Raw genomic sequence first — 26,617 nt, 5'->3', positions numbered from 1 at the left:
AAAGAGAGCACAAATGAGCAAGGGGCAGAGAGAGAGAAGAAAGCCCAGGAGGGGCAGAGGAGGAGAGAGAGAGAGAGAAGCAGGGCCCATCCGAAGCAGGGTTCACCCGAAGCGGGGCTCGTGCTCACCTGAAGCAGGGCACGAGCTCACCCAATCCAGACTGAATCATGATCTGAGCTGAAGTCAGATGCTTAATGACTGAGCCACCCAGGCGCCTGAGAAGGCATTTCGAAACTGACATAATTTGGTGGACTTTAGGAAATGCCAGCATGGAGACAGGTAGGCCACCAGGGTGATATGAGCCAAACCTGGAGAGTTCTACAAGCTGATGGAGAGCAGTCCCTCAGGAGTGGGTGTGGCCAGTGGCACTAGAGAAGGTAAGCAAATAAGGACTGAGAGAGGCAACCTGGAGGTCCCTGGTGACTGGAGAGCAATCTCAGAAAAGCCAGTTGCAACCTGGTGGTCATGGCTAAGGAAATGTAGGAGTTGAGGAAGTAGATATTCCTTTCAGAGATGCTATCAGTGGAGGAAATACAAGGTGCAATGAGGCTGAAGGAGTGATGGGATCCAGCGGTTCTTGTCTTTGGTTGGAAAAGACTTAAACTGAAAGGGAAGAGTCAGAGGAGAGAGAAACATAGAGGAAAAAAAAATTGTTAGAATAAGTTCTCAGTGGAGGTGGGAAGAGGCATAATCCAATTCAAAGATTGCAAAATGGTATTTGGAGAGAAAAGTGTGTGTGTCCCTGGAGAGGAGAGAAGAAGAGAAAGCTGAACACAGATTCAGGTTGTGTTGACAAGTGGGCAGAATAGGAGGTTGTGAGGCTTTCTCTTTGATGGTCTCTGTTCTCTGCAGGAGATGGGTGGTGGAGACATTGTGGGTGGTCGAGGAAGTTGATTGGGGACGGGTAAAAGGTTTGAAATGGCATTCAGGGCTCAGATGAGATTGAAGCACATGCACATGTAGGACCAACCATCCCTACTAGTGTGTGGGGGGAGCAGAGAAGGCTGAGCGTGTACAGAGGACAGTTTTTATTTGCTTACATATCCTCTGTTCTACCAGGTAAACGTGTTGGTTGGAATCTCAGGACTATATTCTTTTGCCTTAAAATTATCTGTCAGGGAGAAAATATTTATAAATCATGTATCTAATAGGAGTCCAGTATTCCAAAGATATAAAGAACTCTTACAACTCAACAATAAAAAGACAAATAACCCAGTTTAAGAATGGGCAAAGGATTTGGATAGATATTTCTTTTTTTTTTTAATTTAATGTTTTTATTTATTTTTGAGACAGAGAGAGACAGAGTATGAGCGGGGGAGGGGCAGAGAGAGAGGGAGACACAGAATCCGAAGCAAGCTCCAGGCTCTGAGCTGTCAGCACAGAACCCGATGAGGGGCTCGAACTCACAGACCGCGAGATCATGACCTGAGCCGAAGTCGAATGCTCAACCGACTGAGCCACCCAGGCGCCCCAACAGATGTTTCTTTAAAGAATATATGCAAATGGCCAATAAGCACATATAAAAATGCTCAACGTCATTAATCATTAAGGAAAATGTAAATCAAAACCAGGACGCGATATCTTTGCACACGCACTAGGATGGCTGTAATCAAAAAGACAATGGGGCACCTGGGTGTCTCAGTCAATTGAGTGTCCGACTCTTGATTTCAGCTCAGGTCATGATCCCAGGGTTGTGGGATCAAGTCCCGAATCAGGCTCCACAATGTGGAGCCTACTTAGGATACTCTCTCTCTCTCTCTCTCTCTCTCTCTCTCTCTTTCTCCCTTTCTCCCCACTGCTCCTCTCCCCTGCTCACCCGCATCCTCTCTCTCTCATTTAAAAAAAAAAAGACAGACAATAATAGACAAGTGTTGTTGAGGATGTGGGGAAATTGGTTCCCTTATACATTGTTGGTGGGACTGTAAAAATAGGGCAGCCACTTTGGAAAACAGTTTGGCACTTCCTCAAATGTTAAACAAAGAGTTGTCATATGATCCAGAAACTCCACTCCTAGGTATACACCCAAGGGAAAACAAGTTCACACAAAATCTTGCTCACAAATGGTCGTGGCAGCATTATGCCCAATTGCCAAAAAGTGGAAACAGTCCCAACTGTCCATCAGCTGACGAATAGATAAACAAAATGTGATACAGCCATAAAGGATTATTTAGACACAAAAAGGAACGAAGTACTGACACATGCTACATCACAGACGAAACTTGAGGACACAATGCTAAGTAAGAGCAGCTGGACACAGCAGGTCACCTATTGTATGACTCCGTTAATGTCAAATGTCCAGAACAGGCAACTATGCAGAGAAAGAAAGTAGGTTGGTGGTTGTCAGGGACTGGAGGGAGCAGAGAGGGCAGAATGATGGTTCCTGGGTGCAGAGTTTCTTTTTGGAGTGATGAAAATGTCCTGGAATTAGTAATGAGAGTTGCACAACTTTTTGAACATACTAAAAGCCAATGAATTATATACTTTAAAAGATTGGATCTTATGTGAAGTATATCTCAATTTTTAAAAACCTGTCGGGAATATGATTTGTTTGCTTTTTAGACAAAGAAATGCCCCTCCCAATTATGAAAATAATAGGGCAGGTAAGCACCTTATTCTTAGGAGCAGAATGTGTCAAGAGCTCTGTTTTTAGAGGGGCCTGGCAAGAGCTGACTTACCCCTGTGGGCACAGCCAGCCTGACACGGAAGATGATCTGACAGATCCGAAAGCAGAAGTCCTCTGAGCGAAAGGACACATCCTCCCCACTCTCCCTCGCCAATCCTGGGTTAGGAGGTCCTCTGGGCATCACCCTGGGTGATCATGTATGTATATGAGCGGCTTAGGTAGAGGCCTCCCCACTGAAGACTGGCCTCTTGAAGAAATCCTGTGTTAACTCGTGATTTCCCCCAGATGAATGAATGGATGACAACAATCAATACAGAAGCTATTGAACACATAGGTCACGCTCACTTTCATGAACTGGAGTGGATGTTTAAACTCTGATAACCATACCTTGCTGCTTCTGCTGTGTGCTTCTTATTTTTCAGGATAGGAAGACGATTTGTCTTGTGGGCCACAAGCACTGGCATATTTTTATTTGGCCTTGCAGCGGCGTTCTCATTCGATTATTACAGCTTCATGATTGCACGCTTTCTTCTCGCTATGGTGAGTTGTGGGGGGCGCTTTTCTTAAACCTCTAATTCTACTGCAGTATTTTCATATTAAACCTTGCTCTCTCTGAGTGTGGGTCCTTTAGAATGTGGTGAGAGAGATCCAGGGCTGATCTTTGTTCATTCCACTGAGAAGTCTTTCTGCAGAATAGTAGTGCTCTGTGTTTGAATGAAACTCATTAAAATGAAAAATGGTTGCTTACTAGGCAGAACCTTTTTGTTTGACTCCATGCCTGGCACATGACCCACATTCCATGACTACTAAGGCATTATTTTATTTCTGAGCAATTTTATGGGCCTGGTCAGGGCCTGCACACATGGGCCAAACAGACATTTAAGGTGTAAACAAAGTCGTTTGTGTAATGCACAGTAGGAATGAAAACCAGAGGCATTTGGCTTTTCTGTTATGAGGAACAGGGACGTATAGTTTGAATATCCGTTTTGTCTTATTTGGGCAAACATGTTGTCCTCTTTGAGCCATAGTTGCTAATCTATAAACTGTAGAAAATAATACCTGCTTCACTGGTATTGATAACTGGTTGTGATCAGGATTCAACGAGATTAAAGAAAACTTCCACAGTATGGTGGCTGTCACGAAACAGGCCTTCCTTCTGGCAGCGACTATTATAGGAAGTGGACCAGCCAGTGAGGAAGCGTCCCCACACTTGGTGAGGCTTCCAGACAGGTTCCCAGCTGCCAAATGACAGCAGCAGCGACTCTATTTGGAGGTCACTGGTCAAGGATAATGGTGTGAAGTTACCGTCTTTGAGAGGAACATGTGGCCTTGCTGAACACAGAGGTGGGGGTGCATCCCCTCTCACCAGGGTATATGAGCCAAGGGTCCAGCGAGAAGCCAAGGACTTTGGTCTCAGAAGAGGTCACTGCAGCCCCTCACAGAGCAAGGTGCTGTGTTCAGTTTCGGTGTCTTCACTGATGGCTGGAAAGAGTTCCTAGGAAGCCACACAGATGGCCAAGAGTAGGGACGATGCATAAAAAGAGAAACATTTAGGAGAATGGGAGGTGTGGCACCTTTAAAAAAAGTAATTATATATATATTTAGGAACGTAAAGAGTGTTTAATACAAAAGGTAACAACAGCAGTCTGTCTCCACTGAGGGCAGAGTAAGAGGAAATGGCCCTGTAACTGATGAGATTTGATAAGAGGCCTTTTAGTGGGAATGATGGTTCCAGAGGCACAGGTATGGGAGAGGGTGAAGGTCCTCTTTTGGAGGACATTCTGAAAATAGCTATTTCAGTCTTGCAAATAAAGTGTTTGTTTTCAGAGCTGAGAAAACAAGCCACTCATTGAATACATTTGTAAAATGTGACCTTAAGTTTCTGCAGCTCTTGTCTTTGATTTTCACACAAAATGTTGTTGTGGTTGAATTCTGAGTAGGGAAGGTGCAGACAGACCAGTTTACTCACCACATTTATTGATCTGCCCACAGAATGTAATGCTAAGTAAGCAGACCAGGCCATTTCAGTAACCCTACAGTGTGGTGGGAAGGCAAGACCCTGATGGGCCATCTTCAAAAATACAATGTTGACAATGGAGGCGTGACAATGGAGTGGTTTAAGTTGGGGTGGGGCAGGGGGAGCGGTGGAGAGTCTGGAGAGCCAGGGCTTTTTAGTTCTGAGGGACGGGTAAGAGAAGAATGTTCCAGGTAGACGCAGCAAGTGAGAAGGCCCTAAGTTGAGAAGGAATGAAAGGTCCAGACGTCTGGAGAGTAGAGAGGAGGTGAAATATCTTGATGAGACTGAAGGGGAGGGAGATGATTAGGCAGAGGCTTAGAGGGTGATTAAGAGTTTGCTTGACTTCTTAAGGGCTGTGAGAATCTCCTGAAGGGGTTCAGGTGTGGTGAAGTGACCATTCTGGCTGCTCTGTGGGTATAGGGTCAGGGTAGATGTGAAGAACAGAGTGTTACCAGAGGAGGTGACAGGTGTGAAGGGATCCAAGAAGTCTTTGGGGATAATATAGGCAGTTGTGTACAGATTGTCTGAACCCAATGACAGAAGTAACCGATAGGAAGTGGGAGTGGACTCAAGAATTAATATGGAAAAAAAAAAAACTTGTCATGGACTGATGTTACTGCTTAACTTAATGGAGAAATTTATAGTATTTTAAAATTATCACAATCTTTGTTTGGGTACTGTAACAGCAGCAAACATTTACCAAACAACGAGATTCTTGGATGTGGGAGTCCTCATTATCAGGGTTCATTGTCTGAGTGTTGCAATTATAAGGCTGTATGGAGAAATGAAGGCTGTTGTCACAAAAATATTAAACTGAACTTTAATGCGGAGGCCCCACTAAGCACACCCCTACTTACTACTATTGTCATCCTCTCTGTCACAGGAAATTGCTTGTAGGTTAGTTAGCCTCTTTGTGACTCTCTGATGCAAGGTGAAATTGCAGGTCTTACAAAGGATGTTTGAATACAAAATGTCTTTGAAAGCAATGGGGGAAAACTGAATCCTACCCCAATCCCTTGGCCAATTGGGATGTGGCTGAGATAGACAAGTTAACTTACGAAGAAATTGACGTCCACAGGATAATGACATGATGAGCCTTCAAAAGAGTATGATTTGAATATCAAAGGATTAGGAGATGCCTTTGGCTTTCGAATAATTTTGCAAAAATTAACTTTATGATTCGTGTTATAAAAGTCAAATGTGAAATAATCCTGTAGGAAAAATTCTAACCTTTTCATCATGCCTCCCACAAAAAAGAAATCCATCATTTGATTTGTTCTTTGTTTACTCCAAGAATGATCACATAATACTATTATAGTCTAATTTTTGATAAAGATAGGCTTAATTTCAAAATAATTTTCCCTGATTTTTAAAATTGTAGTTTCCCATTCCCACCAACAGTGCACATAACATAAAATTTCCTATCTTAATCATTTTTAGGTATACATTTAGGGTCATGTTAAGTATATTCATGTTGTGGCACAATCAAAACCACTATCCATCTCCAGAACTCTTTTCATTTTGCAAAAATTGAAACTCTTATACCCATTAACCAGTAAGTCATTTCCTCTTCCACCCAGCCCCTGGCGACCACCATTCTACATCCATGAAATCTACATGATTTCGACTCTCCTAGGTACCTTATATAAGTGGAATCATACAGTATTTTATCTTTTTGTGATTGGCTTATTTTACTTAATATAATGTCCTTAAAGTTCATGCATGTTGTAGCCTGTGTCAGAATTTCCTTCCTTTTTGAGGCTGAATGATATTCTATTGTATATACCACATTTTGCTTATCTATTCATCTGTCGATGGATGCTTGGCTTGCTTCTACATTTTAGCCATTGTGAATAATGCTGTTACAAACATGGGTGTACACATATTTCTTTGAGATCTTGCTTCCAGTTATTTTGGGCATGTATCCAAGGTAGGGCTGCTGGATCATATGGTAATCTATTTTTAGTTTTTGGGGGGGAATCCCCATGCTGTTTCCCACAGCAGCTGTATCATTTTACATTCCCACCAAAAAGTGCACAAGGGTTCTGATTTCTCCATATCTTTGTCAACACTTGTTATTTTCTGTTTTGTTTTCGTTTTTGTTTTTGTTTTTTTATATAACCATCCTGATGGTTATGGGGTGGTATCTCATCGTGATTTTGATTTGCATTTCCCTAGTGGTTAGTGATGTTGAGCATCTTTTCATGTGCTTATTGGCCATTTGTATATCTTTTTGGAACAATTCATATCCTTTGCTCATTTTGAATTGGATTGTTTGTTTTGCTGTTGAGTTTTAGGAGTCTTCTATATATTCTGGGTATTAATTTCTTACCAGATATATAATTTGCAAATACGTCATTCCATACATTGCCTTTTCACTCTGTCGGTAGCGCCCTTTGATGCACAGATGTTTTTAATTTTCATGAAGTCCAGTTTGCTTACTCTTTTCTTTTGTTGCCTGTTAAAAAAAAGTTTCAGTCAAATCTTTTTCTTCCCATCAGTTGCCATAATTTTTTGTCCCCATTTAACAATTTTGGATTTAATAATAAGGGCCTCTTGTATATAGGTAAATTGGTATGCACATTCACGTTTACATTAACTGGGAAATAAATTCACACCGTAGAGGAATACTTACATGAAACAGGAGGTAGGGTCTAACATGTGTTGTACAGATCCACTCGTTTATCTCATACTTAACCTCTCAAGTTTGGCCATTTGGGGAAGCAAGGGTGGGGGAAGAATGAAAAAACCCATTTGAAGAAGAAGGATGGATTGGATGAAACACCATTTTATAAATGCGGTATGGCTTTCAGAAAACAATTTTTTTCATTTTCTTTCTTGCCTATGTGTGATTTACAGAGAGATCAGACCCCTTAGCAGTTATAAATATGACTTTAAATCTGGACCACCCTCCCTGCTTTGTTTTTCAGTCTGGAAGTGGCTATCTCGTGGTGGTGTTTGTCTATGTGACGGAATTTATTGGCATGAAGTCTCGGACGTGGGCATGCATCCAGATGCATTCCTTTTTTGCAGTTGGAACAATGGTGGTGGCTTTGACAGGCTACTTTGTCAGGACCTGGTGGATCTATCAGATGGTCCTCTCCACAGTGACTATCCCCTTTGTCCTGTGCTGTTGGATACTCCCAGAGACACCTTTTTGGCTTCTCTCAGAGGGAAGATGTGAAGAAGCACAAAAAGTAGTTGATACAATTGCCAAGTGGAATAGGGCACGCTCCTGTAAGCTGTCAGAACTGTTGTCACTGGATCTAAATGGTCCCGTTGGTAATGAACCCCTTGAAGTTAAGAAGCACAACCTGTTAGATCTATTTTATGACTGGAATGTTGGAACAAGGACCCTTACTATTTGGCTGATTTGGTTCACTGGGTGTTTGGGATTCTACTTCTTCTCCTTGAATTCTGTTAACTTAGGAGGCAATGAATATTTAAACCTCTTCCTCATGGGTAAGTAGTTAAATTATATGTAAGTGTAGCAATGAAGTGACATTTCTACCATGTTTTTAGTGTGTTTTCATTGTCCGTTCTCTACCAAGAACAATACTGCCAACCTTATTACTATGGTCTCTTTTAGGGTTTATATACCGGAACACAAGTGTATATTTTCTTTCAAAATAATGCAAACAGTCAGAAGAATTTAGTCCCTTCTTCTTTCCCTGCTTCTGCTCCTTGCTTGCTTCCTTCCTGGAAGCCCATCCCCTCAGAACTGTCTTTGAGAGGTAACATCTATTACGTCTGGCTTGCACCCTTTTAGATCTCTTTCTGTGCATTTCCAGACATTTGTGCAGATAAAGAGATCATTCACTGCTTATTCTTCTTTGTAATTTGTTTTCCTTTTAAAACTTAATATGGCTTAGAGATCTTCTGGTGTCTTTCTACCTTCAAAAGTCCTTAATTTAGGCATTTCAGGCAGTAAAATCACTTAAATGCAACTATAATTTCGTTGTCATGCTTCTTTCATTTTAGTATAGCGGGTTAAAGTGGATCCAGATTTTGCTGTGACATCTTGAAGCATGACTCCTAGGGTCAGCCAAATTCAGACCAAACATGAGAGAAATATGAGAAACCTGTATTTGTCTGTCTAGCCTTAACTCCTGGTTATTTTCACATAGGCTGCCTGCATTTGATATTATCCTCAGAAAGTCTCGCTTTTACATTTTCACACATAGATATCATCCCTTCTCATTAAAGTGCTCTGATGACACTTCTGTGTTTGTTTATTAGAGCTCAGCAGGAATTATGAGAGAAGTCGTTTTAAGAAAAGAAAAAAAAAACCCTTTTTTTTCTCTTTTTGGGCAAGCCAACAGGTTTGCAGAGTCCGGCTTGATTTCAAACCCATTCTATGTGCCGGGTTGAGAAATGACACAGAATTCCTAGGACAGGGCAGCAAATGGCAGGAGAACCAAGTGGGGCAGGGTGTGTGACACAGGGACGCTTTTGGCAACTTGGAGTTTTAGATCGTTACGATATAGTTTCTTAATTGTAATGGAGATATAAATTCTCAAGAAACTGGGACATCCCCTAAATATAAAAATGTCTCTAAGATAAATATACATGGTTTTATATTCTCTACTGTCTTGGATTTTTCCTGTCATCACCCTTCCCAGAAGTCCTCTTGCTGACAAGTGCTTCTAGTTGAAATTCCTACGCTGGGAAATTTTTGAACGAGTTTTTATCTCCGGAGATGGGCTGGGGCTGGTGGGCATTTCAGCTCAAGTTGTGGGTGATAAATGCTTCAGTAGCTTCAAGACATCCGGGGATAGGAGCGGAATTGGGCCTGAGTGATTAGAGAGATTATATATTATAGAGTGAGGAAAGTAATGGCAGATTGTCCTAATCCCGTGACGCTTGGGCCTCACTGCTTGCGCCATTTATATCCCAGACACTGTCAAAATTAGATGTAGTATCAGTATCCTGAAGTGACAACTCAAGGAAAACCAGCGTAGGGTACTTTAAATGCTCTTCAGCCATTTCACAGTTGCTGCCCAAGCGTTGCTAGACTCCAGGAGTCAGTCAGGGAGGGGGGGCAGTGGGGGAGGGAGGCTGCAGGAGAGGAGTCTTGGCTCCTGAAGACCTTGCTTCTAGTCCCTGAGCTGTCACTTACTCTTCCGCTCAAAGCAGTTAATCTCCGTTGTAAAGTGGGGACACTAACCCAGGGCTACCCCCATGCGGCTCTTTTGTGGATCGTTGTCTCTTATTTGACCTTGAAAAGTGCTTGATAAAGTCTTGGAAAAAAAAAAAAAAAAGAGTAGAGTAACAGATGTACAAACTGATCCGGCCTGAAAGCATGGACTTTATCACAGGGTCCAGAGTCTGTGGAAGGGAGGCATTTCCTCCAGAGGTGTCTGTTTTCCATTTCAGTGAAACGGAGAGACCGGCTGTCAAAGGCGGCTTATTTTTTGCCTTTGCCTGAGCCACTGTTTTTGAGCAGCGGCAACTGAGTTTAGTTTCTAATGTACTACTAGGACCATTCACTCCGAAAATATGTTATCTACCCCTGTGACGTGTTCAGAAGCTGTGGGAGACGTACAGATAGATGCACACCCGCCTCTCCAGGTGTTTGTGGTGTTCTGTAGTTGCAAGGACAAGTGCAGGTCGCTCCTAAGAGGTGGTGGCCTTGTTGCGTCCCGAGCTTAGGCGAGCTGCAGAGGGAGGAAGGAACTTGAAGACTGAATTACATGGAAGATCTGGGCTGCGAAAAGATGGCAGTTTCCTAAGGGCGGTTGTGGGGTTTGTGCAGCTGGGTCGAGCTTGCTCCCTGTTTCATTGTGGCTGGTAGATACATAGCTTTTTTTGCTCTGGATCTCCGATGCAAACTTTGGTTTTGCAAGAGAAGAGCTTTTAAGTCAGTTATGGACTAGATCCAGCTCTTTACTTTTGCTGTGGGGCAGTAAGAAGAGGCCAGAGGAAGTTTTTGTTCTATAGGGGATTTTTTTTTTCGTCAAGTTAATTTATTTGGTTTGAGAAAGAGCGAGCGCGAGCAGGGGAGAGGCAGAGAGAGAATCCCAAACAGGTTGCCCACTGTCAGCACACAGCCCCACGCGGGGCTTGATCCCACAAACCCTGGGATCATGACCTGAGCTGAAATCAAGAGTTGGATGCTTAACCGACTCAGCCACCCAGGTGCCCCTTGTGTTAGATTTTTAAATATTTTTTAATGTTTTATTTTATATTTGAGAGAGAGACAGAGACAGAGACAGAGCGCGAGCAGGGGAGGGGCGGAGAGAGAAGGAGACACAGAATCTGAAGCAGGCTCCAGGCTCCCAGCGGTCAGCACAAAGCCCGATGCGGGGCTCTATCCCACAAACCCTGAGATCATGATAGGAGCTGAAAGCAAGAGTTAGAGGCTTAACCGACTGAGCCACCCTGGCGCCCCTTGTGTTAGAGTTTTAAATGTTTACTTTTAGGTTTAAAACCCATCACACATTTTCATTAGTTTGTGTACCTAGCTGACACTGAATTTTCTACTTAGTTCCTAAATTTGAAGTTACTAATATAGAATTTTTCCTAGTTCTGCCAAGCACGAGAAACCAAAGAGCAAAAATTATCAATGTCATCTATGAATTTACTTATTTATTCATCCGACAGGTCTGTCCTCTGGACACCATGCTGTGTACTGGGGAGCTGACAGCCTGGTAGGGGGCACGATCCCTGGGACAGGTGATAAGTGCCAGGTGGATTGTGTGAGCATCAGTGCCCTTCACAGGAAACATCCTCCTCACTCCAGGGGATTTAAAAGGGTTAGGTCTTGCCGCCTCTCAGGCAGTCAGTGGGTGTTCTTGGGGGCTCCTGGAAGTGGGGAGAGGGCTAACCATTCCTTTTGGGTGGTGGGTTAGAAGAAGAGGTCCCCTTGTGCAGTTGGTTGCCATGACTTATAGAGAGCCCTTTTGCTCAATGACAGGTGCAGTGGAAATTCCTGCCTACATCTTCATGTGCTTGGGGATGGACAGTATAGGGAGAAGAAAAGTTCTGGTGTTCTCCCTTCTCTCAGGTGCACTGCTCTGTGGTGTCATTATGGTGATCCCCAAGGTGAGTAATTTTTTGTTTTCTTTAGGGCACGGTTAGTTATATTATGACAGGAAGTACGAAGATCCATTCAGACATATGAACAGCATGTATACATAACATTTTTAAATGTTTTCTTTAAAAAAACCATTCTTTCTGTGTTACATAAATACATGTTCATTGTAAAAAAAATTAAGGAAAAATATGTTGGAAAAAAAAAAAAAGCCCGTAATCTCACTTCCCAGAGATGGCCCGTGTTGCATTTTGTAAACACAATGATCCTGAATGAGGAAAGTAGATCACGCCTTCCAGTGATTATCATTATCTTAAACATTCATTCATTTAACAAATGTGTATCTGGCATCTCTTATGTGCCAGGAGTTCTTCTAGTTGCTGGAGACACACAATGAATCAAGTTTCTAGAAGTATGAAGAAAAACAAAACAAGATAAGGGATACAGTGTATGTGTGTGTGTGTGTGTGTGTGTGTGTGTGTGCATGCGTGCACGTGTGTGTGACATGTGTACTATTTTATTTTATCCAGGGTGATGGGGGATGGTGTGCTTCTCAGAGAAGGTGACAGTTGATTAGAAACCTGAAGGAGGGAGGAAGCCATAGAGACATCTGAAAGTTAAAATGAATTTTATATTCAGGACTATTTTAATTTGAATATCTTGTTTTTCATTGCAGCAGATTAGTAGTTACCAATTTCTAGTATGCCTAAATCCCACAAGGAGCTTGTTCCCAAAAATGCAGTTTCTCACTGAGAAACTACTCAAACAACTTTCCTATTCCTGCATTTGGGCAAACTCCATCCCCTAGAATAACTCTTGTGTCAAAAAGGGCTCCTTTTCTTCCCTTCCTCCCCCCGCAAATGTTATCAGAATCTATTTTCATTCTTGATTTGGAAAATATAGTCACTATAACAATACTTTAAAATACCTTCTATAATTTTCTGTAATGATTGTATCATTATCTAGCAATAGTATCTCAACATTTAGAGCAAGGCATTTTAAGTTTTACATATTGTTTGAAATTTACTTTAAGTCACCCAGTGACTTCCTTTTGTAGTAATACTTCATTTAATTATCAAGGTTGGCAAATCAAATTCTTTATGTACCTGAAATTTCCAAGTGATTGATACACAACTAATATGAATGCAGTAAAAAGACTCAGAGGACCGTGAGGGGACTTCATCCATACCGTTTTTGGTTTGTTTAAAAGAAATTTTTTGAAGTGTATTTATTTAATCTCATGAACTGTGAGATCATGACCGAAATCAAGAGTCGACGCTTAACCGACTTAGCCACCCAGGTGCCCCTAGTTTGCTTTTTAAAGTAATTTGCAGATATACTAGTTGAGTGATGGCAGCTGCTTTTGAGCTGGTGAAGATTTACGGGAGCCCCAGAACCTTTGAGTTATATAGTGGTTAAGCCCCAATGGTAATGGGGAAGACAGGAAAGTAGATGGCGGGGATTTCTAGAAACAGGGCACTAACACTTACCTACAAATTTCTCCCTTCTAATAAAATCTCTCCCCACATGGCAATGTCAACACACTTCGGTTTTTTCAAGTGACATTAATTCATTCAGCAAATACTGTCTACAAAAGGGACTGTCAACAAATTCATTCGGCAAACACATAGTTCATAGGGTGACAGTGTGACATTAGTTGCTTTATTAGAGGCATCATCAAATCTCAGTGATTTCCCAAAGCAGATATTTATTTCTCGTCCTTAGAAAGTTTGATGTGGATGCACCTGGTTGTTGGCAGAAGTGGAGGGAGAGTATCTGGCTCCATGGAGTCATTCAGGGATTCAGGTAGACCAAGGCACTGCCATCCGCAACGTCGGGACTCCAGGGTCACCTGAGTCTCAACATCCAGCTGGCAGATAGGGGAGGAGAGAAAAGATGGAATGTGGGAGGTCTTTGTAAACACAGCGGGGGGGCGCCTGGGTGGCGCAGTCGGTTAAGCGTCCGACTTCAGCCAGGTCACGATCTCACGGTCCCTGAGTTCCAGCCCCGCGTCAGGCTCTGATGGCTCAGAGCCTGGAGCCTGTTTCCGATTCTGTGTCTCCCTCTCTCTCTGCCCCTCCCCCGTTCATGCTCTGTCTCTCTCTGTCCCAAAAATAAATAAACGTTGGAAAAAAAAAAAACCACAGCAGGAAGTGGAGCACAGCAGGGACAGCAGAAACAGAGTTGGAGGCGCTGAGGGGTTTCACTGTTGAGGAATGTTATCAGCCAAAAGAAGAAAAAAAAATGTTTTAATAGTTCAGTTTATCACCTTCAAATTATCTTCTGAAGATAACTTATAATCTAGAGGATTACTGTCACAAAGGACACCATTTGTTTTTATGGCTCTTTGATTCCTTCTGCTGGATCATTTCCAGAAGGAGTAGGTCAATTACTTGTGGAACCAGGACCATCTGGGCATGTCTCATTCCAAAGCAGCCTCTGCAAATGGCTTTTCTAATTGGGTAATTTGAAATCTCCAAGGCTGGGAGGAGGCACAATTAAACTTTTCCCTAAATTTCAAAAAGATGGAAAGCTTTTCCAGACCAGGAGTAGAGATCACAAAACAAATTCAGAGAAATAAACCTTTTTATTGTTCTGAAAAATCCTGGGTGGTTAGAAAGTTTTAAATAATAATGTTAAAGATTTTATATTTTCTGTTTAAAAGTATTACTTATGATGGTCTATTTTGCTAATCCATGTCTTTCCAGAATTACTTTATTTGGACTGTGGTGGTGACCATGGCTGGAAAATTTGCCATAGGGGCAGCGTTTGGCCTCATTTACCTTTATACAGCAGAGCTGTATCCAACCATGGTAAGGTAAGAACTACTTATTTTTCTTCTGTTTCCTTGTTGTCTTTTACTTACATGTCATTTCAATATATTTGGCCTTTGAGTATAAATGCTTTCTTTCGGTAGCAGTTACTGGAGCACTGAGATAATGAGAAAGTTACAGGATGACGCTAATTCTGAATCTGAGGCTTTGTCTACACTTCATTAGCAAGGATAGTAAAGAAATAGTTTGTGAAATCACACTCTATTATTCTAGAACCATTCTAAATCTCAAGTGCAGTTGACTTACACTGACTCTCCATACGACTCAAGGCTAATCTCAGGATGTGTCTCTTGATGTTCTGATGTCACTTGTCTTAATTTTTAGGGCTGCTGTAACAAAACACCAAAGTTTGGGTCAAACAGCAGAAGTCTATTTTCTGGAGGCTAGAAGTCCAAGATCAAGGTGTTTGGCAGATTTGGTTTCTCCTAGAGCCTCTCTCCTTGGTTTAATAAGAGATACTTATGCACTTAAAAAATACATTTTTTCCTTCTTACTAGATATTCTGTAAGGTTTCCTTACATAACTTTTAACAAAAAGCACATTAAGGTATTGCTTGGGGCTCCTGGGAGGCTCAGTCAGTTAGGCCTCCGACTCTTGGTTTTGGCTCAGGTCATGAGCTCACTGTTTCATGAGATTGAGCCCCAAGCACTGGTAGGGCAGAGCCTGCTTGGGATTCTTTCTCTCCCTCTCTCCCTCTGCCCCTGCCCTGCTCGCACTGTCTGTCTCTCTCAAAATAAATAAATAAACCTAAAAAAAGATATTGCTTGACTGTAAAAAATTGAAATAGAATATTCCACAGGTATAAATCTTCCATTCTCCCAAATTCCCATTCCCTACCCCAAAGGAATTCCTGCTCTAGAAGGCTGATGTTATTCTCAATGTTAGACTGAATGAATATACAGAAGGGCCTCATCTGCGTAGCAAAGGAAGAATGGTTTATCTTTTTTTTTTTTGGTCTTGAACTCTCTGTATGCTTGTATACACCACTGTTTCACAGAACATGGATATAGATCACAAGTGATTCTTGAAACAGTGTGAAATGATTTTCAAGTATATTAGGCCGAGCGTAAGTGTTCTTAGGTTTATTCTGTGCTGGGCGTGCGGACAGGGGCTGCCTCTGTGCTCCGCTGGGCTTCAGTTCTGGCTGCTGTCTTTTTTTTTTTTTTAACATTTTATTTATTTATTTTTTTGAGAGAGAGAGAGAGAGACAGAGCACGAGTGGGGGAGAGGCAGAGGGAGAGGGAGACACAGAATCCAAAGCAGGGTCCAGGCTCTGAGGCTGTCAGCACAGAGCCCGACGTGGGGCTCGAGCTCACAAACCGTGAGATCATGACCTGAGCTGAAGTCGGACGCTTAACCGACTGAGTCACCCAGGCACCCCGTGGCTGCTGTCTTAACGCTCCTCCCGTTTGCAGGTCGCTGGCCGTGGGAAGCGGCAGCATGGTGAGCCGCGTGGGAAGCATCATGGCCCCGTTCTGCGTTTACCTCTCCAGCATTTGGAACTTCCTACCACAGGTGTCCATCAGTTTATAGGCCCTCACTGAGACAGCAGAGAGGCAGAGCAGCTAACTGCCTTCCATCTCTTTACTCATTGGAAGCCAATTTGTAATTCAATGATGGAGGTTTCTAGAAACGTGATTAACAGCTCACCAGTCGGTAAGTAGAGTGGTGGCTGCTGTTTTCCTGTTGGTCAATCCCTTCCACCACTGGTGAGCTGTTAACCGCAATCGTGCCCACTGTGGAAGGACCCTCTCCCCTCCCATCTCATGCAGCTGCGTGGGGAGAGCTCTGTTGTCCGTCCTCCCTCTGGGTTCCCGCTGCATGCCTTGCTGGTCAGGGTCAATTCTGGAGGCTGCCTGCCGCTTGGAGGGTTCTGTGGTGCCTGGTGGAGAGGTTTAGGGTCCTGGTTTTCAGCTTACCTGAAACTTGACAGGCTCTTCATGGTGAGGAGGAAGAAGATGGGAAGCAGGTGGGGTGGGGGGTTAGGGAGGCAGGGAGGGTTTGGGGGCGGCCCGAGGTGCTCTGAGACTAGGGGGAGAGCCCTGGGTCTGTGGCCCTCTCCCCCTTCCTTCAGGTGCCCTCTCCTGAATTTCTTTGCCGTAGCTCTGTCTAGGCTGTCCCGTCTCGTCTTCAAGCCTCCTCATTCTTTTTCTGGGTTCCCCTTAACTAGACTCACTCTCTGGGAGCCGTCCTGGCTATCCTCCCCAGTCCCTGCATGGGTAACCTCTTCTCAGTTCTTCCTTCCCTTCCAAGCTGCAAACCCACCCTTCCGCTGGGCTCATGGATATTCTCCCTGGGTGTCTCACAAACGAAGTCAGCTTTTCCCAGACTGAAGGGGTCAGTGCCTTAGAGCCCTTCTCCTCTGCCTCCCGCTTTGGGTTAGGAGTCCGTGGCCTCCAGCCTGACACTTGAGCATCAGCGTTTCGTTTACCCTGTGCTTCTGTCCCCCTCTCCTCCCAGCCCATGACCCCAAATCCTCCCCTTCTTTCTCAAAACCACCCCAGCTTGCCTGCTTCCAGTTCAGTTGCCCCCACCTTCTGCCTCCCAGATCCTCTCCCTGTGCCCACCCCCACCCCATCAGAAGAGTTTGCCAGGCCACAGCTCTGACCCAACTGCCCCGTCACCTTCAGAATGGACTAAACTCCAAGCCCTTCCAGATGTTGAAGTCCTTTCCAGATGGACCCCCTGCAGATCGCCCCTGTCCTGTTTTGTTTCCTCACCCACTTCCCTCCTCTGCACCCTTCTCTCCTCCTATGCCTGTTCCCCTCTGCAGAGAAGCCTCCTCCCATCTCCGCTTGCTAAACTTGCATGTACCCTTTAAGAGGCAGAGCAAACCTGACTTCTCTGAGAAAGACCCGGATCCGTGACCCCCACCTCTCCCTTCCTCAGTTTGTGTAGCATTTCATATGTGCCCCTTTCCCAGCCCACGGCCACAGTCTGGCTTTATTATCTTCATGCATGTTTTTGTCCCCCTCCTTAAACTGTTGACCTCTTGCAAGACAGGGCACTTTGTATCCCCACAACTGTGTCCAGCAAAAGCATTTCCCTCACCCTGTGTGCCACTCACGTTATAATTTATTTGATCTTTTAAATCAAATAGACTGGCTTTTTAAAATTAGCTTTGTCTTCAACACTATTGTCAGAGAAGTCATGGGTCTTTTGCTGGTTATCGGTTTTTCAAAATACAGTAACAAAATCTCACAATAGAACAAAGTGTGTGGTGCTACCTGAAAAAAATCACCTTGCACGCACAGGTACACCTGCTCTTTGGCTGTCTTTGGGAATCTCACGTTCCAGCAACAGGCACTCAGTCAAGTTTGCTTAACTGAGGTGTTGGGATGCCAGCATATTTTATGGGCTGACCCTGAGGTTGAGAAACGATATGTGCTGTCTAGCCTGTGCGGGGAGGTGTTTTTGGAGAGCCCACCATCCTTTTTAGGGCATGGGCTTTTCTAGAAGCATCTCCTTTAGGCTAGCACTTTGTGTTCCTCATTAAATAAATAGAAGATAAAAATGGAGAAGGCGTTTTTGAAACCAATAAGCTGAAACATACAGAAGATACATATATCTATGAAAGCAAGCTACTATAAAAATACTAAAAACTAATAAAGATAAAAAAAAAAAAAGACACCCGTAAGAGTCAATTAGGGGCTCTGTAGTCAAGAGGGATTTTAAATTTAATCCAACGGATACTTCAATGGCACTTGTTAGGCAAAACCACGAAAATTGGTCTTCATAGAATGCAGATAGAATGTTCATTGCTATCCCCATCTTACAGATGAGGCTGATGAGTAGAAAGTAATCATTAGCCCAAGGTCACATACCCTAGAGGTGACAGAGCTTGGATTCAAACCAAATACCAGATTTTGTTACTGTATCTTGAAAAACCGATAACTAGCAAAACACCCAGGAGGTTAAACAAACAGTACAAAAGGGAATACAAAAAACTGAGCTCCTCCTCCACCCTGACCTGGAACCGCCCTGGTCCCCTTTGCCCAAGACGACCCCTGTCAAGAGGATCTTGTATATATTTGCAGGGCTATTCTGTGAATATGGTTCCTTGGGATGCAACAGATGTTGCTTGTTGTTTTAAATGAGTAAAAACAATACATGATTAAATTTCTCATTCAGCTTATTTACGGGAGTCAAACTGCCTAAGGAGCCAATATTTTCATTTGAAGGAATGGAAATGCTAAACTAAAAGATAAGTTTGTCTTTCTCTTTTGAAAAGAAGCACATGAAAATCACTCATTCTGATGCTTCTCTTATTAACCGTTGTTTTCTGGTAATCTGAAAAAGAGTGGACTCTAATTCATATCAGTTTTGAATTCATCATTGAGTTTGGCAAAGATTTACTGAGTGTTGATTTTGAACCAACCCCTCTGTTAGGTGCTATGGAGCAGAGATGAGAGAAACAGCCTCTTCTTGAGAGACATCGGTCCAGTGTGGTGGGGAAGGCCGAAGAGCAAACCATCCCGAGCCCCAAAGACAAGGGCTATAGATGAGGGCTGCATGTAGGGAATGCCAGAGTTATGAGTTGTAGGAGAGGGCGACCAACCCAGGCTAAGGCCAGAGGGGAGGCTTCCTGGAGGAGGGGGCCTTTAATCTGTGTCTGGAAGAGCCAGTGAGGGTCAGCCAGGGGACAAGGAGAGAAGGGAATTCTAGGCAGGGGGAATGAAACAGGGTGCTGTCGGAAAAAAAAAAAAAAAAAAAAAAAACACCAGACACCGAATAGAGGCGAGGCAAGATTTTATTCACGGCTGGGCCAAACCTGATCTCCTGATCTTAAGGAGAAAAAAGTGCAGAGAATGGCCCCGAACAAAAGTAGCAGTGAGCTTATGCGGATTTTAGCAAGTCAGAGTACGTCATTATTTAGTTAACCAACTACAATTTACAGCATTTCATGGTGGCCATTCATATTGTGACACAGAGACGTTAGTCTTGGCGGGAACCTATCAATTTAAAGTTCTTTGTCCTAAGAGGGTTTAAAATGACCATAGTTAGACACCTAAGATACTGTGGGGAGTGAGTTCGTGACTTTTTACATGTTGGTCTTGCCTAGGCTAGATCTTGGTAGAAGGGGTGGGGGAGCGTTTTGCAACCTAAGTTATCTATTTAGCAAGCAGGCGAAGTTACAGAGGGAGATAGGGCAGTTAGTAATTTCCCATAACCCTAATAGGGAACTACTTTTTATCTCAATTATTCATGAAAGGTGAGTTTAAGCTGAACTCATGTACAATAAGCTTTCTGATATCTTATAAGTTGACCTACTACAGGGAACAGAAAGGCAACAGCTTACAGGAAAAAAGGAACATGGCCAGTGTAGGTTTGGGGGCGAGCTTATTGCTAACAGCTAGGGTGGGTTGTGGGTGTCAGGAGATAAATCTGGAAAAGCAGGCAGGGATGTCCAAGGAGGTCAGAAGGGAGGTGCATGCCTACTACAGTCGGCTTAGAGATGACAGGATGGAAAAGTCGCCTCCGCAGGACCTGGTGACCCGTTGGTTGTGCCGGAGGTGGGGAGCAGGAGGGATGCCAGAGCCATTCTTGGGGCTGGAAGGAACCCAGGAGGAGTCACAGGGTTGAAGTGGGGAAGGACAGCGCCCTGGAATTGTGTGTGATGAGTGTGAGGCACCTGCAGGACGGCCGGCAGGCAGAGGCGTCTGGGAGGCAACGCCTTTCCAGGTCTGGAGCTGGGGGGGCTGGGGGGGGGGAGTGGGTGTGGGAGTCATGAGGGAGGGGTGAGCAGACTGAAGGGCAGAGCCCTAGGAACGATGGCATTAAAGGTGTGATGGAAGGAGGGCCAGGGTGCGGCAGCCAGGGAGGTGGGGAGGTGACCAGGACCCCAAAGGAAGAGAGGAGGTGAGGAAGACAGGAGAGGACAGCGGCCAAGAAGGACCAGGACAGGAAAATGTCTCGTTGGTTGGCAGCTAGGAGTCTGTGGCTTGGGAAGCGCGGCTCCTGTGGGTGGAAGGAGAGGGAGAGAGGACAGCGGGAAGCAATGGCCGCCGTGCAGGGGATGAGCCAGCAGCCAGAGCGGTGTAGGCCCAGGCTGAGGGCCTCTCTGGCTTCTTCGAATGATAAAATCGCATTTTTTGACTGCTTACCGTGGTCAGGCACTGTTTAAGTGCCTTAAATGTGTCCTTTAATTAAACCTTTCAACCGTCCTCTGAGGGAGGTTCTATTGCTATTTCCATTTCACAGATAAGGAAACCGAAGAGCCGGAAGTTTAGGTAGCTTGCTCAAGTTCACACAGGTAGCAAGAACAAGTTCCCAGGAGGAGCGGGTACAGAGATTATAAGAGGCTCGAGAACTGTTGTTTTTACTGAAGGAAAACAACCAGTGGAAAGGAAAAGGTCAAAAACCTGTGAGAAGGAGGGAGGCCTGTTGATAGAGGAGCCCCCTTCTGAGGCGGAGGCCGGAGGCAGTGGGGTCTGGAGAGGATGAAGGGGGAGTGAGAGGTGGGCATGAGGGGTAGGGGCTTGTGAGGAGGCTGGAGGGGCTGGAGGGAGCTGACCAGGGGGCCGGGAGGCCAGGTCTTCTGCTGATAGAGAGGAGGGGCTGGAGGGCTATGGGTTTGTGTACTGCGGGACTCTTCTCACTGCCAAGCAAGAAAGAAAACCCCGGTCCTGTCTGGGATCTTCCAGTGATTCTATTTCTCGTTTCGACTTATTCGGTGGGTGTACCTGCTACTTCTCGAGGCACCAAAGATGCCTTCAAGCGTCCTTTGAAGGATCGCTTTGAATTCTGCTACTGCTTCTAGGCTTGCTCATGTCTTTCTAAGAATTAGGTTATCAGCGTTCCACAAAACAAAACCAAGCCCTGTCTTCTCAAGGCCACGTGTATTGTTGAGGCGGCCGTGCATCACGTCATGGTTGCTCTGTGTGCTTTGCGTTTCACATTCTCAGAGGTGGTGAAAAGCACCAAGTATGTGGATTTATCGGGAAAACCATCTAATTTACGGGCTCTTCCCAGGCAGTAGTTTTGGCTGGACGAGTTTGAATTATGTAAGGATGGAACACATTTTTACAGACTGTGTGGAGGTTTAGTTCCAGAATCCACCCAGCATCTCATACGGATCAACAGAGAATAGATACATAGATTTGCATTTTAAAAATTGAGGTAAAATTGGTGTAATGTGATTTGCATTTTTAAAGGCACACACCTTGGTGCTAATCTAGAAGGTTGCCTTTGATGTGTCAAAATTTGGAAAGTAAAGAAACACTGAATTATTTTTAAGGAAATTAGATGGATCCTTACCCCCCACAGTAGCAATTAGTTTGCATTTGCCTCTGTTTGGTTTCTCCCTAAATTCTGTAGGCTTTGGTTCATTGAAACATTTCATTTGTGCATTCATTCAGTCATTCATTCATTCTGTGCCATTTATTGAACACTGACAGTGTACCAATTTGGGGGGGGTAAGGACAGGGTTGACCAAGGCAGTCTCTGACCATTAAGTCCCAACCCAAGGCTCAATTGCTGGGTTTCTCTAGAAGACTCTGGGATCCGGGAAGATGCAATAAGGACTTTTTTTCCCCCATGCATCTCCTAGGACAGTGCCTGCAAGAGTACTACTCTAGACACAACTGGGATTTATTGAGTAGGTCTCCATAGTGGTCAATGAAGTGATGAGTGACCATTATGCCGGACTGCATAAGTAACCAAAGGCTAGTTCTGTATAAGTAACCAAAGATTTCACCAGGAAATAAAAATGACAACTGTTACCTCAAATTTAATTCTATTGCCTCTGAAAAGGGCTCAGAAATTATTATTCTGAAGGGTACGTTGCTTTCTGGGTGTGTCACTTATTATTGTTTTTTTTTGAAATTCCTTCTAGTTGCTTGTTGGGATTTTGGCCTTCATCAGTGGAGTGCTGTCACTAATGCTTCCAGAAACCATGGGAAGGCCTCTGGCAACGACTTGGGAGGAAGCTGCTAAACAGGATACAGAAAAAGATAGTTCAGGCAAATTATTTCCCACAACCAATAATACTGCGTTGGAAAAAATAGAAGTGATCGACTCAGGGGTTTCTGGTCTTAGTGAATAAACGTGCCGTAGGTGCCGTCTAGCACCTGAAATATTGTTTACTTTCATGACTTTGTATTCGAGGAATATTATTCTCATCTCCTGAATGTGATTTGTATGTGTCTTTTAAAAATTTTTTGTAAGAAAGTCTTAAAATGATAGTTTTGTAAAAGTAAAAGAAATAAAACCAAGATGAGAATTCTCATTTTTTACGCCGCTTTATTGCCACAAAGTATTCCTTCCTATTTGTTCTTATATGTCATTGATTCTCAACCTTCCCCCCTGTCCCCTGCTGTGCCTGCCTGAGGGAACCAGGACCAGGGTCCTTGGGAACTGTGGACTGGGAAAAATGGGCATGGCAGCTTTTGACAAAGCCCTTTGAAGATTCTAGTTCTTTTTTTTTTTAATTTTTTTTTGTTTCAACGTTTATTTATTTTTGGGACAGAGCATGAACGGGGGAGGGGCAGAGAGAGAGGGAGACACAGAAGTGGAAACAGGCTCCAGGCTCCGAGCCATCATCAGCCCAGAGCCCGACGCGGGGCTCGAACTCCCGGACCGCGAGATCGTGACCTGGCTGAAGTCGGACGCTTAACCGACTGCGCCACCCAGGCGCCCCTGAAGATTCTAGTTCTGATATTCCTTTCCCTCTTAGGAGAATCCTAGCTCTAAATGCAAGTTTTATTCAGAAATGCTCTGTCAAAAAAATGTTTGTCTTCATAATTTAACCGTGAAAACCATAGCTGCAGAAAAAACGGATCTTGCTTTCCAGCACCCTTGGGACACAAGGCATGAGTTTTCTAGTCTGACATTCTTATCTCTCCTAAGAGATATGCCCTTCCTAAGTCTCCTTCAAGCTACAGAGAAACTGTGGCATTTTAGTGCACTGCAAAATTTTTGTTTGCAGATCATCCAGGAAATTGACTCTAAGTACCATTTGGATCTGTCACCAGTGTAAACAAACAAACAAACAAACAAAAACAAAAACATTAAGTATTCATTTTTGAGAGTTTTTTTTTTTTTTACAGGAAGATTTTACTTTTTTTTTTTAAGTACTAAGTTTTGTTTCCTCAACTTTATCTAAAACCGTATTTTGCAAATATGTTCAGTTTATATTTTGCAAATATGTTCAGTTTAACATCCTGAACATTTCAACAGCAAAATTTGGGCATAATTTTACCTTTAGAAGAATACATTTCAGACAAGTTTGCTGTAAGTTTTGGATTTTTTCTTTCTTATGGTTTCATCAGAAGCTCATTATTTTTTTCTTCTTTGCTCTTGAAATCGAGCTGTCGGATATGCTTTATTGGAATTGGTGAAGTACTGGGGCACCTGGGTGGCTCAGTCAATGAAGTGTCCAGCTCTTGACTTCAGCTCAGGTCATGATCTCATGGTTCATGACTTTGAAACCTGCAACCGGCTCTGTGTTGACAGTGCAGATCCTGCTTGGGATTCTCTCTCTTTCCCTCTCTCTCTCTCTCTCTCTCTGCCCCTCCCCTGCTTGCGTGCGCAGCGCGCTCTCTATCAAAGGAAAAAAAAAAAAAAGAATTTGGTGAAGTATTAGTGGCAGAGGCAAGTAAAAGGATTAAGACAACTTTATAGATACTGGTTTTTAAAAAGCATTGCTAAGGGGGAAAAAGGGATTTGCCCCGAATCATTCAGACTTTTTATGTTAATTCAGTTCCCTGGATAATCTCTCAGTTCTTCACTTGGCCTTTCCACTTGGTAAATAAAAAACCCCCCAAAACCTCTCTCCCTTTGTAAGGAAAACCAAAATAATAGAAGGATATGAGAGGGAGATTTTCTTTCTCTTTTATCTCACCTCTTCTTGTGTCTCTTTTTTTCCTTTAACCTTAGCTTGTTTTTCTTTTTCTTTTTTTAATTTTTTTAATGTTTATTTATTTTTGAGAGATGCAGAGTGTGAGTGGGGGAGGGGCAGACAGAGAAGGAGACACAGAATCTGGAGCAGTCTCCAGGCTCTGAGCGGTCAGCACAGAGCCCAATGTGGGGCTCGAACTCACAAACTGTGACATCATGACCTGAGCTGAAGTCGGACGCTTAACCAGCTGAGCCACACAGGGGCCCCATTGTTTTTCTACTGTTACTTAGGTTTTTCCCTCTTAGTTAATCTTTGGTGTTTTCTCGACTTTCTTTCTATGGTCTATATTAGTTTTCTAAGGCTGCCACAGCAGAATACAGACTGGGGGGCTTCCACAACAGAAATTTGTTTCTCACAGTTCTGGAGACTGGAAGTTCAGGATCAAGATGCCTGCAAGGTAGCTTTCATTTTAAGGCCTCTTCTCTTGGCTTGTGGGCAAGCCAGGGTCTCCCCATGTGCTCACATGACCTCTTCTTTGTGCCTATGCACAGAGAGAGCGAGCGAGCGAGAGAGACAGAGAGAAAGAGAGCAAGCGAACTCTCTGGTGTCTCAAAAGGGCACTAATCCCCTCAGGAGAGCCCCCACTGTTTTTACCTCCTCGAACCTCACCAACATTTGGTCTCTAACACCCATGTATGTGTTTCTGTATTTATAAGTGTCCAGAAGCGTTCTGTCCAAAACAGAAACCCTCTGAGCTATTTCAGGCATAGAATTTAATACAGGGAATAAGTTACCAAAGTGTGGGAAGGACTGATGGAACAAAATGGAAGAAGTTACCCAGGGACCGGGAAGCCACTGCCCTCACTGGGCTAGAAGTCCCCATGCCTACACTCTCTGCTTCCACTGCTCATCCAGAAATCACATTTCTGTTGCTGACAAGAAACAAAGGAGCCCACACTCCCACTGATGCAACTGAAACTGCCTGGCATGGTTTCAACGTGAGTTGAATTTTTAGATTAATTTAGAAAATTTACCTGGTTTCTGGTATTGACTCTTCTATCCATTATCATGGGTAATGTCTTCATTTAGCTGGGTTATTTTAATGTCTTTCAATGAAGTATAATTTTCTCCACAAATCATGCACATAGCTTGTTACACTTAGTCCCGGGGATATACATTTATTACTGGAAGTGCCGAGTTTCTAATATATTTTCTATTGCTTCTCGCTGGCATTAAGGGAGGTGGTTGGTTTTCGTATGTTGTTGTTATAGCCAACAATCTTGATAAAAAGTGGTTTTAAATCAGTGGGAGATGAAAACTTTATTGGGAGAAAAATTGAGCTGTTCATCATGACAATTAAAAATATTAGTCCTACAGGAAGCCAAACATGCTTTGTTCCTCCAGCATTTCTTAACATGCACAGTCTTCTGATTTTATCCTTGCAAAATAGTGATATAGATCTTTAACAGTTGGACCCTTGTCATAGCACATCAGATGTGTCTCCACCTGTAAGTATTTCAAGGAGTACTTTACCATGGCACCGGAAAGCTCAGAGAACAACCCGTACACAAGTAGGCGAACTTCAGGCAGATGACCTCGTTATCAGTTCTGCTTAACTGAGGTCTATGCATCGACCTGATGATGAAACACTATATCTGCATCTATCACCCTGCACAGCTCTGATGCTGTACAACATTATTTCTCCCTGCTCCGTGTACCATTCCAACACTCGGTCAAGGAGAGTGTGGCAGGTGTCCTGTCCAGTCTTGGTCTTGGCCAGTGGGCATGTGGGGCCCATTCTGCCAATACTACAGCATGCTGTCACTGTCCTGAGTTGGTTGTGCCCTCCAACATACGTTGTTTCTTTCTTGAGGACCCTGCTATTCACATTGTTCTGGTGATTAGTCTTGGCCCATGATAGCTGCAGGGAAGACCTCCCGTGAAGCAAGCCAACAAAGCATGAACTTCGGGTTCGAGTCCCACCCTTGCCCAGGCTCTTGTGAGAGGCCTTAATAATGGGCTCATTGGTCATAAGTTTTGGTAAACTCTTGTAAATTTTGCAAAAGGAAGATATAGTCACTGCAATCAGTTAAGAACGCTGGCTCTTACCACTCTATTTCCCTTCTGTTACATTTCGCCTCTGTCACATGATATCAAAGTGACCACAGGCACTTTTTCTGTTATGATTCTGTATATTTTTTTCTTAAAGGGGGCTTTGAAAACTGTATAAACTTCAGACCCCACAAAATCTGTCCCTCTTCCCAACTGTTGT

At 43.7% G+C, this 26,617-nt stretch overlaps 1 protein-coding gene across 3 annotated transcripts in view; it reads left to right on the top strand.

The window, feature by feature from the left end:
• Positions 1-22,715, top strand: part of SLC22A16 (solute carrier family 22 member 16) — a 41,611-nt gene extending 18,896 nt beyond the window's left edge. For all 3 annotated transcript variants that reach the window (XM_047860821.1, XM_047860823.1, XM_047860822.1), the window contains exons 3-8: positions 3,046-3,163; positions 7,571-8,102; positions 11,557-11,684; positions 14,382-14,491; positions 15,923-16,022; positions 22,342-22,715. In XM_047860821.1, coding sequence (XP_047716777.1) covers positions 3,046-3,163; positions 7,571-8,102; positions 11,557-11,684; positions 14,382-14,491; positions 15,923-16,022; positions 22,342-22,551 — 1,198 coding nt within the window. In that variant the 3' untranslated portion in view covers positions 22,552-22,715. The remainder of the gene's footprint in view (positions 1-3,045; positions 3,164-7,570; positions 8,103-11,556; positions 11,685-14,381; positions 14,492-15,922; positions 16,023-22,341) is intronic.
• The last annotated feature ends 3,902 nt before the right edge of the window (positions 22,716-26,617 follow it).

Source organism: Prionailurus viverrinus, chromosome B2 (assembly GCF_022837055.1).
Source record: "Prionailurus viverrinus isolate Anna chromosome B2, UM_Priviv_1.0, whole genome shotgun sequence".
In the NCBI taxonomy this organism is placed as follows: domain Eukaryota; kingdom Metazoa; phylum Chordata; class Mammalia; order Carnivora; family Felidae; genus Prionailurus; species Prionailurus viverrinus.
Note: the sequence above shows the minus strand (reverse complement) of the source record. Positions and strands in the feature narration are given on the sequence as shown.